The 17,104-nt window shown below is 32.4% G+C and overlaps 1 protein-coding gene across 2 annotated transcripts in view; it reads left to right on the forward strand.

Moving 5' to 3' along the window:
- Positions 1 to 953: 953 nt before the first annotated feature.
- LOC118069721 (protein groucho-like) overlaps positions 954 to 17,104 on the forward strand; it is a 61,592-nt gene continuing 45,441 nt past the window's right edge. Inside the window, exon 1 of one of the 2 annotated variants that reach the window (XM_035088014.1) lies at positions 954 to 1,975. In XM_035088014.1, coding sequence (XP_034943905.1) covers positions 1,913 to 1,975 — 63 coding nt within the window. In that variant the 5' untranslated portion in view covers positions 954 to 1,912. The remainder of the gene's footprint in view (positions 1,976 to 17,104) is intronic. The other variant, XM_035088013.1, reaches the window with a different exon arrangement.

The raw sequence follows: 17,104 nt of genomic DNA on the forward strand, positions 1-17,104 counted from the left end.
TCGATTGACGAATAAATAGCCAAGTATTATGGCGAGTGAATCGAATAACATGTAACTTACGATTGGAACATTATCAAGTTATCCGCTCATCGCTGCTAGAGCCGCTACAAACAGATTTGTTGAACCGATAACCGTCCCCCTTTGGCACTCAGGGGAGAAGAACTTGCGAGCCGTATAAAATGCGCTAGTTTGCACCCAATTCTCGCGATTACTCTCAGTGGCTATCATTTATTTCGACAATAAAATACATTTTTCACCACACTATTTTCTATAACTAAAACCGAGTCAACCACATATGCGTAACTAATCACTTAAGATTTGTATTAAAAATAAAACTCTCATATCTTTATTAAATTTAAGATATTTCTTCCTTTTTATTTTGTCCTTTTTTTTTTGATAACAAAATCTTTATATCAATAATAAAAAGTAAACGATGATATTCCATTTTTTTCTTGTTAAATAAATAATTTGTTAGAAGCATGACTTACTAAGTCATCAAGAAATTTAAGTAGAGTGACCAGTAACTATTTTCCCTATAACTTGCATGGAATTGCTATTTTCGCCCAATCTCGTGCTCCTTTAATCAACTTTATTACGCATAACTAAGTGTAAAGCTAAATAAAGTACAGTCACGTAAACGCAGGCATCAACGTTAGACGTACATTGGTCGCCTTATCTGGCTTCAATTAGGCCGACGTGTCGTGATTTTCCGTGTTCCCGCCCTCTGGGTCATTCATGTAACTAATCGCAATAATTGTAAAGGAGCTATCGCGCCAGTTAATGCGTTGGTCGAATGGTCGATGTGGTGAATGTAGTATGTAGTGGTAGTAGTGTAGTAGTAGTAGTATAACGAGAATAGTCATTCATGGTGGGGAGGGCTCTTTTTCCCCTTGACTCATCGAGCAGTTAGCCGCAAGCGGGCGCTTGAGGGGAGGTGATCCCCACCAACTGTGCCGTCGTCAGTTGTGTCTAGGCTTTCGTCGAGAGCAGACTGTTAGTGCGTCTGTCCGACATAAACTTGTGTTTCATGGTAACAACTGTGACTTTGACTTCAATTAAATTGACGTCTAGTGTTAAGGATTACTAATTCTATAGATTCGTTGTTATTAATGATGATTTATTTCAAATTAATTGGATAAACACACGAGTTTTATTGAAAATCATTTCTGTTTGGTGTTGAAAATAACTGTGAAGTTGAAAGAACTTGAGGTTTATTCAGCTGTAAAATGCTTACGTTGTATTTCTTATAAATAAATATATTCAGTGACGAATTATTTTCCCGCACATTTTCCGAAACTCAAAGCAGCTGAAGAGCGTCTCTTGTTGTCTCACTCGCACCTGTTTCGCGCCGAATCTGAGTCAAGCCGGTTTACGTCTGTTTTACCAACATAGTACACGTTGTCTCTCTCTCTCGTTTTCCTTTAATTTTGCTTCTCTAGCCAGCATCCCGAGCCTGTTTGATTCTTTGACAGTCGTTGGAGGGTCGGAAATCAGCTTTATTGAGCAAAACGACCGAGGGATATAAAGGCTAAAAGCAAACTAGGATTATGAGGTGCAGTAAATGGCGCGCGGTCTGATGACTAGTGAAGTGGTGGCGGGATTTTCAATATTAACGCATTATACCGACCTTGCCTAATCGCGTAAATTAGTGCAGTCAAGTGGAAGAAAATAATTGAATTTCATTTAATAAATACAATTACAGCCACACTTGAATGTTTTTCACGTCGTGAGCACATTTTGTTTTTTACCTTGTGGTTATACTGTTTTCTGTGTGTGCGCAAGAGTAAGGGCCGTGTTTGACATGGCAGGTCTCTCGTGAGAGTGCGCTTATAAGCGACAAAAAAGGATAAATACATACATACCGAGGCGTGCTGAAGAGTCCGTTTATACCGTTCAACAACGTGGCTTAAAGATGTATCCAAGTGCTGGAATCAATGCTGCTGCCGTTGCTGCAGCCGCAGCCGCTCGGCATCCGGTAAGCTATTCTCTTTTTGTTCTCATATTATAAAAAATAATGAAACATTATTATACTGTTCATTATTTGTAATATAATTTATTAAAAAACAACGTCAATTTAACTTACCAATCTTAATAGAGAAACACGTGTGCCAACAAATGGGAAGGCACTTAGTATATATTTGCTTGATGGACTTGATGCCACTTGCATTTGATCATGGCATATATGGGATAGACTCGATTGGGGTCGTCGTGCTAATTTCGATACAGAATCCTTGAGCTCTCGAACTCACGTTATGTAGTATAATGGCTAGCATAGGGTGGCAAGCACTCAATGAAGAGTACCTATACGTCGACGAGTTGTGGGACACGTGTCCCTTCCTCTCTCCCTTGTGCACGTACCGACAATACACACACGTGTTTATCCCCCCTTTGATCTGGAAGCAGGACCTCGAGATTCGAGATATGTCAACACGTGCGTGGGTATTCACTCATCCGTGAGGCTTGGACACTTGCATGTCCTTCTGCTTCCAATATACACATATATGTATATTGTGCCAATTTAATTGTTAATTTGTATTGTGTACTAAATCATTTATAATCAACGTTATCTTTCCTACTGTTTCAATTTTTTTATCTAATCCACTTCTGCGTTTTTTTGTTTTTTTTTTTTGAATACCTTCTAAGAATCATTTATCGAATTGAAGAGCAATATGCAATAATGTAAACAGAGTAGAATGTCAGACATTTTTATCATTCCACTATGTATTTATCTACAAACAAAAACAAAATAATTCTCAGACTTTTTGACTTGAACATCTATTATTTTTTTTTTTTATTTTATTATATACTCATTCAATATTTTTTATTTTTTCTTAATCCCATCCTACATTTTTTTGTGACTAATGCGACCTGGAATGGGAAGTAAACGACCCAGAGAAGTATAGTCTGATTTATAGGACGTTAATCGACCGAAAACGAGTGTATCGCGCCAACTTCTTCAGAACGAATTAGTCCCTTTTCTTTCTCTATTTTTTTTTTGCCCTCTTTCGTAGTATATCTGATCGAAATCAAGATAACTTTACTGAGCAAATAGATTCTGATTTTCCGTTTAATTATTGAAAAACAAACATACTCAAATGACAATAGAGAAATATATCATTGTGTCGGAAATGAAAACATTAAAAATACATAAATTTAAAAAGTGTTGAAATAAAGACAAATGTCGCTGATTGTGCGTCGATATCTTTTTTTTTTTAGTGTAACTCGACTCTCAACGATTCGGATGGCCGGATGTGACGCGTTAATAGGCTGTGGTGTAGAATGTCACGAGAAAAAGTGAGCCACAAGTCGTAATAGGATCTCTATTGAGTGGAAAGGGATGTCTATACGCAATGATGGCGAATGTTATTGTCGGTTGATAAAAAAAGATAGTATAAGAAAGAAAGAGACAAGTGTCACCCTCGTAAAATCACCCCTAATTTTAGCTCAAAACGAGGGTTCTGCCGTGGGATTGCGTGCAGAGTAGTTAAGTAGGTGTACGGATATTAGGTGGCCATTACCAAACAAGCGCTTTCATTTTCTACTTTAGCACGGGTCAACTGTCTCGCTATTTCTCCCTCTTTTTCCCCCCTAACTTTTTCTTTACTAAATGTAAATATTGACACTCTTAATCGGTCAGTTTAAACTCTGACATCATAACGCGTTTATATTATTATTAATATGAGACGTAAAATAAATAAAAAAAATTTCATTTGACCCTGACTAAATCAAACATAATATTTTAGGATTCTGATGACAAGTAAATCAGTTTACACATCGATAGGTATTTCCAGTGTTGTTACTTTTCCTATGTAAATAGAAAACCAATGATCAATATTAACAGATGACTTTTTCATCAATTTAAATAATTTCTCATCAGTGATTAGTAAATGTGTTTAAATTATCGAAAAATGATCAAGTGGATGATGAGACAGGCGGAAATAGATCAGGTGTTGAAAAAAACTAACTGAAAAGGGAAGTTACTGCCAAACGGAGCAAAAATAAGTATCTGTCTTGGGTTCTCTTGGGCTGTCAGACTCGACTGGAGGGAAATGAGAATGAAACGAGATCTCGCATCTCGGCAAAAATAATCTGAAGAGCGGACAACAATGGGCAGAAACGAACCCCTCGAGGCTTGAAACGTATTACTCGACCCTGAGGGTGTCGTAAATTGGTCCACTACTTCTACTATATAGACACAGAGGGGACTTTTCTGCTTTCCCCGAACTCTCTTTTCTTCATCCAATACATGTTTCTTCCACACACCCTGCTGTGTGCTACTTTTGTAACAGACAGTCTTTACCTCTGTCTGTTTTCTTTCTTACTTTAAATGGAATTCATTCTGTTCACTATTCCAGACATGTTCATTTTTTTTCCTCACATCCTTCAACACTCCACCGTCTGCCAGACTCAATGATTGACAAAAAATGTTTTCAGTTGTATGTATTATACAACAGAAACCACATATTGTGTAGCCCATAGTTGTGCTAGCACAAAAAAATTAACGTGTCTAGAAAAAAACAAGAAATCTTGATGTACATTTTTTCTAGAATATTGGAAATGGCAATTTAAAAATATAAATTTCCTTTCAGTCGTATCGAAAATTTATAAAAAAAAAAAGAAACATATTGAAGTTGCGATAACCTTTATAACAAAGATACACAATGTATAAAAGAAAAAAGTTCAGCTTAGTGGTCGATAGCTAGCTTAGTAGAAGACTTTTGTGACCTCTAGAGGACTGTCCTCGATTTTCACGGCTCGTTAGACGAGCTTTTAAATCGACGCGAGTGAAGGATAAAAGAGAAGAAAAAACTTGAGAGTTGCTTTTTATCCCCTTGAGACTTTACTTTGCCATTCATGTGTACGATATAGATAAAAGCTTTATACTAATGTTATTGCACCTCGAATTTTTTTTTATATCAATCGTATCATCTTCAATTTACAGTAAAAAAATGTTCAATGAAAAAAAAAACTAAATTCCACAAGGAATAAAGTATTTATTTAAATATTATTATTATTTAAATTGTAATAAAAATTTTTATCTCTTTAAATAACGTAATAATAGACAAGCTGAATATCTGCGCATAAAACACAAATACATATTCAGAGATCTCATCACTGAGCACAGTTATGTGTCCAGAGCCGAGTTATTCCTACCATGATAATTATATCTAACAGTTTCGTAAACTCTGTTCATCCGCGTAGTTTGTTTGCCACATTTTTTTCATTCACAGCTCGAGAGAAAGATATGATGGGAACAGCCGCAGAGAAAAGAAGTAAATAGGAAAAAAGAGAAGCCTTTTCGTGCTCGTTCGAGACGTGGAATGGCACTAATTGGCATTAGGGATACAGCCAGTTTATCGTGTCCTGAAGCCTAAGCTCTTCGTTTCGTCTCCCTTTTTTTCGTTTGAATAAATCTACTGTCGTGGTTTTACAATTTATTTCTATAGGAAAAGTGAAGTATATCCTGCAAGTTGCAGATGAGAAGCAATTGCTTCATTTACAATTTAATCAATTAAGAAAAAATTCCTTAAATATTTTCTCTAATTAAATTCATCAGCTATCTACATGGTGTATAAGAAAGCTGAAAATTATACACTTTCTAGATTTTTTGTTGACATTTCCAATTTACTAAATAACTTTACATTGTTCTGAAAATCATTTGTCTGCACCACTTTATTTCTCAAATCGGACTAACGTCTTCTTGCAAATATTTACCGACTGTTTCTTGTCCTTTATAATTTTATTTCAACTGGCCAGTTGAGATCCCATGTTGCCATGGAAACCATCTGAAAAATCACAAACTTGAATATTTGACGCTGGTCCCCATGCTGCCTTTACTCATCCAATTAGCAAACTGAAATTGTGATATTAAAGTTGCAGACTGTAGCTATACTACAATTGAACTTGAAACCAATCATTTTTTCATTTATTTACTTAGTAATAAATTTATTATTTTTTTTTATTCATATTAAAATTTTATCTATTGTTAATCAACTTTTTTTAACAAATGTCTTCCCTGTAAATTGAGTTTTTGTAAATAATTATTTTATTCGGTCACCAGAAACAATATTTTTTTTAAAAAAAAATCATTGGTTTACCAGTCATCTAATACGTTTTTATTAACAAAAAAAATATTTAAATATTAAATAAACATTTTCTAGTTACACAAAATATTGTTTAAATATTTTCCAAGCATATATGCACTTTTTTCAAACAAATAATTTTCACGTCAGTGTATACAGGTCCCAGAATTTTACGACACATAAATTATTTTTTTTTTCTCCCAAAAATGTATTCAGCTCATGTTTTATAACAAAATTCTCTTTAGACTTTTTATGACTATACTGACGTGACCAATTGGCATGTCAAATATTCTACAGCAGAAATGTTGCTTTGGTAGTCAGAAAAGCGTAGTAAATGCTGTGACGGAAATAAAAGGCTTTACATGTAAGTTTCTCAGTAGATATACGCACATGTTTAGTAGCTCTATAATACCAAGAATCCTTCAAAAGTTTGTGCCTTTTCTTACTGCAGTATAACATGTGTGGGGTCTTTTGGTACGATTTTAAAGCCAAAAGAATTGACTAAGGAAGCTTATGTACAGAACTTCATGCCACATGGGAAGTATATAGCAAGTTCTCGTAATCGATCAGTCGTGGTATCATGCCATTTGGTTCAATCATCTTACAACCCAAGAACTAGCGAATGGGAAATTGGCATGTGAACTTCTACGCGAATTATTAATCGATTGTAAGATGAATATATGTATATGAAAGGATATATGTATAAGGCAGATATCTATATCTATTTTCTACATGTGCTTTGTTCTTTTTCTCCCTTTGTCCCTATGTAGAAGGTCGTGACCAGCCATTATACTTATCGCTAGATTAAAAAAAAATCATTCTGGCTTGACTATAGCCTCAATTGCAATTCTCTTCCGCTATCACAATCTACTTCGTGCAGCTATTAAATGCAGAGTATATTTCAAGATAATCACTTTAGATTGTCTGTAAATTCGCTGACGTCTTTGTCTATATATAAATGATATTTTAAACCAGGAACAACATGTATTGCCTCATTTTTGCAAACTGATATTTTTTCATTATTAAATAGCAGAGAGAATTCATGTAGAAAAAAAATATTTCAACCCGTTAAATTATGTTGAACACGCATTGAGGTATACTATTCAAACACAAACAATATTTAAAACTAGAAATAACATACATACCCCCTTATTTTCCCATAGTTTAGTGACCTAAAAAAGCTGTTTTCTAAACTTGAAAAATAATAATAATATATAACCCTAATAAGCAGGGGCATTCATGGCTATCAAAATGAAAGAGGGTAAGCTCAATCATGCAATTTACAAGTGCGACCAAACGCTTATGTTGTGTTCAATACATTGATGAGGGTTATTTTTTCTCAATAGCAATTCTCCGCAAAATCCGGTTCAGATGTTCGAACTGGTTTTTTTAAAGATGTCTGTTAAGGAAAAAAAAAAAATATTAAGAGCTTGAAACATGCATGGCTTTAGTCTGGAGTATTTAGTTGAATTAACATAAGAACGCGTGTGTAAACAGTGGCCTAAGGGATTGGGAGGGAAGCCGACACGAAGATGCAATCGAGAGGGAGACATGGAGATAGTTAATTACTCGTTTGAGTACGATGGTGTGGGTCCAGAACGAGTAAAGGGTGATGTAGCAAGGGTCTTACTTGTTTCAACAGTTTGCTGGCTTATTTGTTGGAGTAGAGTATTAGTGAAGGAAGTAACACCAACACATAAGAAGCTGGTTTAATCTGCGGGCGAAGTAGATAGAAGACATTTACTGTTATGTATGTGTAAGTTGAATCATCGGTGTTATATGTATACAAAAAAGATGGAAAAAAAATTCCAGGCGAGTGTGTCGTACTTTAAGCATGTCAAACAGCTTATGGTACTTAGTAGCTGCAGTCTATGTAGTAGTTAGTTAGTAAGATGTTTCTGAAATAATAAAAACAACTATGGAGGTTAATGAGATACATAAGAATATCAGTTAAAACCCCATCAGCTGCAAAATCATAATCTCGGGTCTTCCCCCTTTTTATGCATAATCTATCCCTTTGCAATCCAAAAGCTCATCACCATCATGCTATTCTGATGTTCTATTGTATCCGACACCTCTGCTCCCCCAATTGACATGTGCATATGTGTGTGTGCTACCGGCGAATTGAAGATGAATTTATACCAAACGATGTTGCCACGATTCTACTCCAGACTCCCTAGGGTGACACCTATATGAAGCATTTAAATCTTGACATTTGATACGCCAGATGGTTTTGCATTTTTTTTTCGTATTATACAATTTGCCTTCATGAATATTGCTATTAATTCGACCTTTTTTTATAATCCATTAATTTTGGGACACGCAAGGAGAGTAATGGTCCCATTAAATTGGTTAAATGTTATAAAAATAATTTCATTCAATTTGTTATGGGATATTAGTTATGGAGAATCTATTTAAAAAAGAAATAATCTTTATGATTTCATTATTAAAACAAAAATGTGTGTTGCTTTTAAAATTTTCAAGCTGTTAAATAAAATTAAACTTAATTTGTTGTTAAAAATTATTTCCAGTCTCTTTGGAGAATTTAATTTTGCAAAGAGAAAGAAGTTGAACTCTTTAGTATTATTTTTTTTAATTTCAACGGGGGATTTATTTTTTGCAATATTCAACAAAAATGTGAAGTACTTTTTTGCAAAAAAAATTATAGAGGACAAAAAATACGTATTAGTTTACTAGCCAAGAAGCCACTTCTTGTGCACTTATCCCAGCTTGTATTACGAAGAATGAAGAGCCCCTCGACACGATTGTTTCATGCATTAGTGTAAGTTTATACATGTTACACGTAACGCGAATGCGAACTCATCCTTGTCTATACCCACTCGTGCCATGTGCACACGCTTCGTTGGTTACAAGTCCAAGGGAGAGAGTACGAGTGCCCTTTAGAGTGTGACGAAGTAGAGAGAAATGAAGAGAAACTGAAAAAAAAACAGACAAAGATGGTATACATAAAGCAGCTGATGACCCCTCTTTATACCTTTATCTTGTCACGCGATGACACTCCAAATGATTGTCTGACGATTTTTGATTTTTATATTTGTATTCTTCGGCCTTTATTATTTTTCCATTTGACTGAGTAGAACTTTTAGCTATATAAACATTAAGTCAACTTATTATGGTAGCAACCTAAGGAGGGTCTTTAGATAGTAAAAGTAATGACCAAGGGGACGGTTTAGTTACTTTATTAGTTCTGATCGTGTCTTGAGATAATAAGAAGTTAAAATTCTAAAGGGAACAGTTTAAGATCAAGATAAAATATTCATTATAACAGCTTGTATGTGTATATAAGTTAGAAAAAGAAGTAAAATATTTTTTCCAGTCTTCTGTTCGACTGTAGTAGATTAACATCAGTGGACTAGAGGATTTATTAGTCTCATTTTCTACAATGTATACCGATTGAGCTATTCTGTAATTTCTTTTCAAATTTTTGCCTTCTCAATAGCAATTTGCAATTTTGTGAAATAAAAAAATTTATTTCAACATTTTCACTGAAAGTGATATATATTATGGAATAAAAAATTCTCGTTGATTCTTTTTACGTGTCGAGGTACTCTTTTATGCATGCGACCGCAAAAAATAACAAGATCTTCGAGATTTGTCTCTGAAAAAGTGTTTTTACCGCAGAGAGAAAGAATAAAAAAAATTACAAGCGCCACTTGCAAGTGAGAATTTCATTTTTCATCGTTAAAATAATGTATGGGTTTAAAGAGAGAGAGAGAGAGAGAGAGAGAGAGAGAGAGAGAGAGAAGTGTAACAATGAAAGACAAATAATATCTACTTATTAACAACATTAATTGAGCTAATAATTTTACATTTACACAATTAAAATTTCCGACAATTTAGACTCAATTGTCATTTAATGGCTCCAAAATAGACTGAACTGATTTATAACTACTTTTTAATGAACTTGGATTATCTTCAACATTAGACAAAAATTTGTTTCTAATTCTCAACATTATTTATCTCTTTGCTTTAAATTAGAGTATCATATAATGGAGCAAAAAGAGATGGCATACTTAGCGAAAATAAATAGGGGAGGATAAACTGGAGCTATATAATATTGCATGAAGGAGAGAGAAAAAAAAGGATTTATGACTACAATGGAATAGTTTGCTAGAGCTACTGCGGTTTTTGTCGGCTCTTCTATTATTCTGGACCTAGAAGCTTTTGTAGACTCATCTCTTTCATTCCCACTTGCTGGTTGTCATTCTGATGGTACTGCTAGCTTGCAAAGGGTATGCTGCCATGTTAGAAGACTGGAGTTACCAAGCTACGACAGTTCAGCGGATATTCCGGGTTCCTTTGTAATTTTAAAACACCGCTGTATGACATAGCAGCCAGTCAACGACAGCAGTGCCGGAAATTTCTCGAGTATTTTTCACTTCTCGTATTTTTATATTTATTCTTTGATCTTCTTCTTTCACAATGCAGGCAGAAAAATTTAATTACAGGGCGCTTTTAATATTTTTTAAGGTTTCATCTCTATGTAATACGTATTTTGTATTATTATTTCGCTGAGTTTTTTTTTTTTTATTGTTTTTTTGTGCTTTTATCACGCATGCGAGCGATAGTAAATGGTTTGCGTGGGAATACATGAATATTACATATAAGTACAATTGTATACATTGAATTTTAATGAATTATTTATGAAGAATGTTGGTACATGCAAACATGCGGGCAGATAAGTATTGGAACATCAATTTTTTAAGTACAATTTATTATACTTTTTTCTATATTTTAAAATCTCTTGTATGATGTATTAAGAGATATGTTATGTGCCAGAAACATGTTTCATATATAACAATAAAAATAGAGCTTTACAATGATGCAGAAATAGAACTCTACAAATATGTAAATAAAGGATTGGTTCTTTTAACATATATTGGATATTGAATATAAACTTTATACATTTTTTTACATAGATTAAAGAAAAATAAACATTTGTTCGATTTTGAGATTCATTTTACTATTGATCTCGAATTAAAAAAAAAATTATTTAAAAAAAGACCATTACAATTTTCTTTTAGGCCAATTTTATTCAATATTTATTGCGTAACATTTTTATGATAATTCAGTATTCAGTATTATTTTTTAAAGATATTATTTAATAACAAATTAAATCAACAAATATTGATTTATGAATAAATAATGTTGAATTTATTTAATTAAACATATCAGGATGGTTGAAAATTAATTCTAAAAAGTAATTTATTACATAAAATATTTAAATTGTTGGAAAGTTGATTGAATTATATTAAATATGGAACACGAATAATGATAGTAATGTTAATCGATTTAAAAAAAATAAATAGGGGTGGTTCATGATTTCTAAATTTAAATCATTAATGCACTGATCTTTAAACAATCATGAATAAATTTTGAAAAATATTTGTAAGTGTTTTAATGGTAAAATTATCGCAGATCCACTTAAAATGATTGATAAGCTGATTTCAAGTCATATTATTATTTTTCCTATGTACTTATTAGATGTTATTACTAATTTCGAGTTATCAACAGAATCTTATTTCTCAATCTATTTGTCCTAGAACTGTTATGATGAGTTTTATCATAAAGTATGATTCTCGTCCAGCCTAGGGGCGTATCTCTATTATCGTCGAAGGGTAGAGAGCTACTCGATTACTGTAATGTAAAATCAACGGTGCGAGAGAACATTTAACTTGACTACCGGTCTCTCCTAGTCTGCTTCGTAATTATATACTTCTTCTTCGCGTGACTGACATCTCGTCCTTTCCACACAAGTTACAAAAGAGAGAAACAAAGATAGAGCATATTGTATATACCTATAGACTGTGAGTGTAAGCAAGGTTGTTTAAACACCAAAAAACCAGTGCAATAATAGTTTATTAGATTTTTAATGCTTAGTGAACCTATGTTTAAACATGAAATAAAAAACGTTTTTTTTTTCCGAGTAAAACTAAAAATAGGCTCAAAAGAGGCTTAAAAAATATCGAATATAAAAAAGAAGCACAATTCAGAACCAATTAAAGCCCAATTTTGATTTAAAAATATTTTCAGGGTCCAAAATAAGCCTAAAGATATTTTCCAGGCTCATTTAATCAGGCCCATTTTTTAAGATCAAATGTTGTTCTATGATAGCAATAAATTATTACAACGGTAAATTCATAGCATAAAGGTTCATGCAATGGTAAGTTTTATAACAATTTCTTTTTTTTGTAAGTTTTAAAAATATTTGTGGGCTTAAATTAAGCGCGTTGTAGGCCTAGAAAAACATTTTAAGCCTGATTTGGGTTCGTTATGGGCTTGGAAAATATTTTTAGGCTTAAATTTGGTATACTATAGGCCTAGAACATGTTTTTGGGCTTAAATTAGGTTCGTTGAGAGCCTGAAAAATCATTTGAGCTCCAATGAAGCTTGCTTTGGGAGCGCTCAAAAATGAATTATTTTTACTTATTAAATGCGCATAAAAAAAGACTATTACAATGACATGATTTCTTCACTAATTTAAACTACTAATCATATAATTAATCTCGTGTCTATCTATTAGTCGATCATAAAGATTAATCAAAGTGTGAGTCAGAAATTAATGTTGATTAATGATTACGTCATCATGATTATTATAATGGACGTATTTTTACAAATGTTGACAGATCTATCATGATTAACGCTGGATTCTGATTGTTTTGATAGTAAATAAAAAAAAAATGTTTGCTAATAAAAAATCATGAATAAAAAAATTATTTGTAGATGACAAGACAGTAGTAAAATAATTAAACAAAAAACATTCTAGCGTGATATTTATTCTTGAATTATTAATCTCGATAAATGACATAAAAAATTCTTCATAATTTGCGATGTTTATATTTATGTATTCATAATCTTGAAGTATAAAAATAAAAAAAAGTTTTAACATGGTTTTTTATTAGAAATCTTCAAAGTTATATTTTTTATCATCATCAGTGTTGATCATAATTTATCACTTACTATTTCTAAGTATTTCTTTTTTCGCTCTCACTACATTAAATCCTCATAATTTATTGGCATACTTCATGACCTACAACATTATCAAGAAATTACAAAAATTTAGTAATGTAAAATATAACTTCATTTGTGGGATAAATAAATAAATAAAATATGCTGTGTTAAAGAAATACATTTCGATCTGAGCGTAATAATTAATGCCAATGAATAATCAGCGAAATGTGCAATCAAACAAATAATTTCGGAGGGTAATTACAGTATAACCCACACCTTGATCAACGGCGATAAGTGTTACACTCAAGTATGCACGTTCCTTGTTGAGCAAGTCCCGGTATATTATCTCACGCGACGAGTCCCACGTTCACTGATGCGTGTGCTAACACGCCCACGTGTAAGTGGCTATAATGCAGAAACGAAGCCGTGTGACGTTATTCTACTCCGTGATCCTATCATTTTAATTACCCGTGTGGGTTAAACTGCCACGAGCATTTATCGACTCGGATATCTCTCTGCAAGTCGTGGTGTTCGATGCCTCAGGCTCCAGCATGGAGAAACTAAACGCGTCAGGTGTTAGACTGTTAGTCGTTCTCCACTTCTCTACTCTCTATCACCGTCTACCAAGAGTTATTCGGTGAAACGCGAATTCAACAGGGAACAGCAACACTCGGGATATCATGTAGAAAACAGCTCGTTAATGAAATCTGTTAATCGGGCCAATTACGAGTGAAAAGTTGGCACGATCATTCATTTGTTATACTTGAAAGATTTTGATATTGTGATCTTATTTAATTGTCAATTAAAATTGATGTCGACATGCAGAAATATTTTTAGTTCCTCACTACTATTTTAAGTTCAAGTTAAACTTATCGCATAATATAATATGTTGAATAAATATTGAAAAATATTCAGAAACTTTCATTGACTTTTGAATAAGCATTAAAAAATATTGGCTAAAATGGAGAAAAATAAATTATTTGGAACAAGTTTGAATTGGATTAAATTTCTAGAAAAATTTCAAGTTTTCTGGAAAACATGATTTATATTCTTATGCAATTTTTATTAGCAGAATCAATTTTTTTTTAATTAATTGGGAATCGATAAGCTAATTCGACTTGATATTTAATTAGTTCAAGAACCAATGGTTTCAAATGCAGTTTCAATTCAAGTTTTCCAATTAATTTAAAAAATGTGTATTTTTAAACCTCTGATTGTTGTTTTTCATTGTCATGTCGTCAAGAACAACAGTAATGATCACTTGATACATTTATTTTTACACAAATATTATCGCTTTCTATTTCACTAGATTTATTATTTGAAAGTTAAAGCTTAATTCTCTGAAGATTACGCAGCTTCCAACATTATTTTCAAAATTAAACTAATGAGTAAATATTGACCATAACGGGTATTTATTCAGTTACTGAAAATGGTATCTTATGATGCTGATAAAGGTGTATAAATAATGATCTTCTTAAATGTAGCGTATCTCTTATCGACCCATAATATATTGATTTTACCGCTATCATGTATTCTGAAGTGGCTTATTCGTAAAGCGGATTCACTAAGTGCATTATGTATAGTTCTCTTGCTTCTCACCTTGCATTTATTCGTCATTATACCGTACATAATTTATGTCATTCTCTGTATGTTTGCAATATGAAGTACGAATCAAAATACATTGCTTATGCAAATGCTCTCCTCATGCATGCTCAATTTGCAAATGTATAGATATTAGTTTACAACGAAGGCCAGTCGATTCTAATTATAAAAATAATCCATTATCTACATGTCAGTTGAGGAAATCAACACTCATTTTCTACATTGTATGCTCTTTAGTGTAGTCATTCATGTGGATGATAGCTCATAAAAGAAAATACGGAAAAATTTTTTATCTTGATTTTTGTTATCAAATAATATTTTTAATAGAAAGGATCAAAAACCAGTATTCTGGAATTCAAATCCTTGGTGTGCTTTGTATTTTTATCATTTCAATGAAAGCAGGCTAAAAGGAAAATGGTAGACAAAAATAATTATCTCCAGATTTTTGAAATGATTGAAGTTGAATATTTTTTTTAACAATTTTGAATTCTAAACATACTGTTGAAAAAATATCTCTGCTTTACGAGTATAATGTCAAATTAGGATCAATTTGGAGACCAAGTTTCGACTTGCAGGAAGTTGATGAATACTTTTGAATTGATTGGACTCTTGAGAGAAGAAGTTCAAGCAGCGGTTCAAAAGGAAACTTCACTATAGCGAACTATTTTTTCTGAGCCTGTTGCCTCTTTTATTTGCTCGTTCAGTCAGGCGTGCTTTCCTAATTTTTTCTTTTACGTATTAATTGCATAAGTCATCAAGGATGACCTCCATAACCTTCCCCTTTACTTACCTTGCTTTTTCACCCAATTACATCCTTTCAAATAAATCACATACATTGGAGTCTAGCTAATTTTATCTTATTTAGATAAAATCAAAGTATCTTTTTTGTTTTTCAACATTTATGGAGTTTTTTTTTCTTAGTCTTTATTAATTGATTGCTTCGTTATTTCTGTAATGTCTCCCAGTTGTTTATAACAATTAGTTTGATTTTTTGATCTTAGTGTCATCACTATTAAATTAAATTAATTTCCAGCAACGTTAAATCAGAAGGTAGTATTTTGACTAAAAATATTTAATATTCATTGTCAAGACTAGTAAGATTTAATTAAGACACCAATAAATTAGATTAAAGTGCTGTAGAGAACAATAAAGATTCATCACAAACATAGCAAAATAAAATGACTGAAACTCGCATATATGAAAACGAGACTTTTAGTACTCTGAGAGTTGAGTGTTGTGCGCGGTCAATGCGCGGTTCAAAGCCACAGCCGGCGGTTTTCGTGGTCCAGTGAAACCACGGTCAGATGAGTCTGCTTTTCAGCTACGTCATTCAAACTTAGCCTCTGTTAATATGAATAGCAGTTTCAAAGTTATGCTAAGTAAAGAGAAAAGTGACAAACCAAGACTTCAAGCAGATTGAACTGACTTTGAATTCAGTTTTAATTTAGTTTAGGGTCAAAAGCTTGTGTTTCATGTTTTCTACGTATAATTGGAGAAATTCAATCTTATATGAATAAAAAAATATACACCCTCTCACTGGTAGGAAAATTATCTGATGATCATAGCAATAATCGACTGATAATAATGTTTAAATGGAGCGAAAAATTCCAATTGAGATAGAGAAAATTTTTCTTGAAAAATATCACAAAATAATAATATCTGGAAAATAGCAAATAAGTACATTTTATACTCAAAAAGATCTGCGATATTATCCTTTTAAAAAGCTTATCTTTTTATATTAGTTCTCATGAAGAAATCGAATGGTTTATTGGAGTAGAAAATTGATCCTTTCCTTTATTTTTACTATCATTTATTCCATTGTTAGCAGTATCTATAATACTTAGCTTAAATAAAATAGATTTTAATAATATCTCGTATAAATAAAATTTATTGAAATTTTTTTTTTTATATTGAAAGTAGGGAAATAAATAGGAGAATCAGAAACAGGTTGATTAATAAATTAATAAGTTCTAAATAATACGAAAAATAATGATAAAATAGATATGAATGTATTGATTTTATTTGAGCAAAGTAAAAAAGAATGAATTAAAATAACTCCTAAATTTATACTATCGGTTTTCACAAAAGATGACAATTTAATTACGAACAAAATGGAGTTATGAAAAATTTTCATTCAATCGTTAAAAACGTCGTGGTTTTAAAAATAATCCAATCAGAATCGCGCAAATGCATTATTATCCCTGTGCAATAGGATAAAATTGAAATGAATGACGAAGGGAAAGAAGAATAACTGAAAGTAAAATGGTAGAACAGAATAATTGAATTAGCCCCAGGATAATAGTTGGTGATTGAGAGGCGGTGAACTGTTCTTTCGTTCGCATTTTATCCATTGATAATCGGGTTGGATGTGAGTGTCGATTTTTGCCGATTACTTCGTTGATGTAATGAAATAGTGGGAGAAAATGCATCGGAAATTTTGCACATGG

The sequence above is a fragment of the Chelonus insularis genome, unplaced genomic scaffold, assembly GCF_013357705.1.
Source record: "Chelonus insularis isolate UGA/USDA-ARS -01 unplaced genomic scaffold, ASM1335770v1 contig_42_pilon, whole genome shotgun sequence".
In the NCBI taxonomy this organism is placed as follows: domain Eukaryota; kingdom Metazoa; phylum Arthropoda; class Insecta; order Hymenoptera; family Braconidae; genus Chelonus; species Chelonus insularis.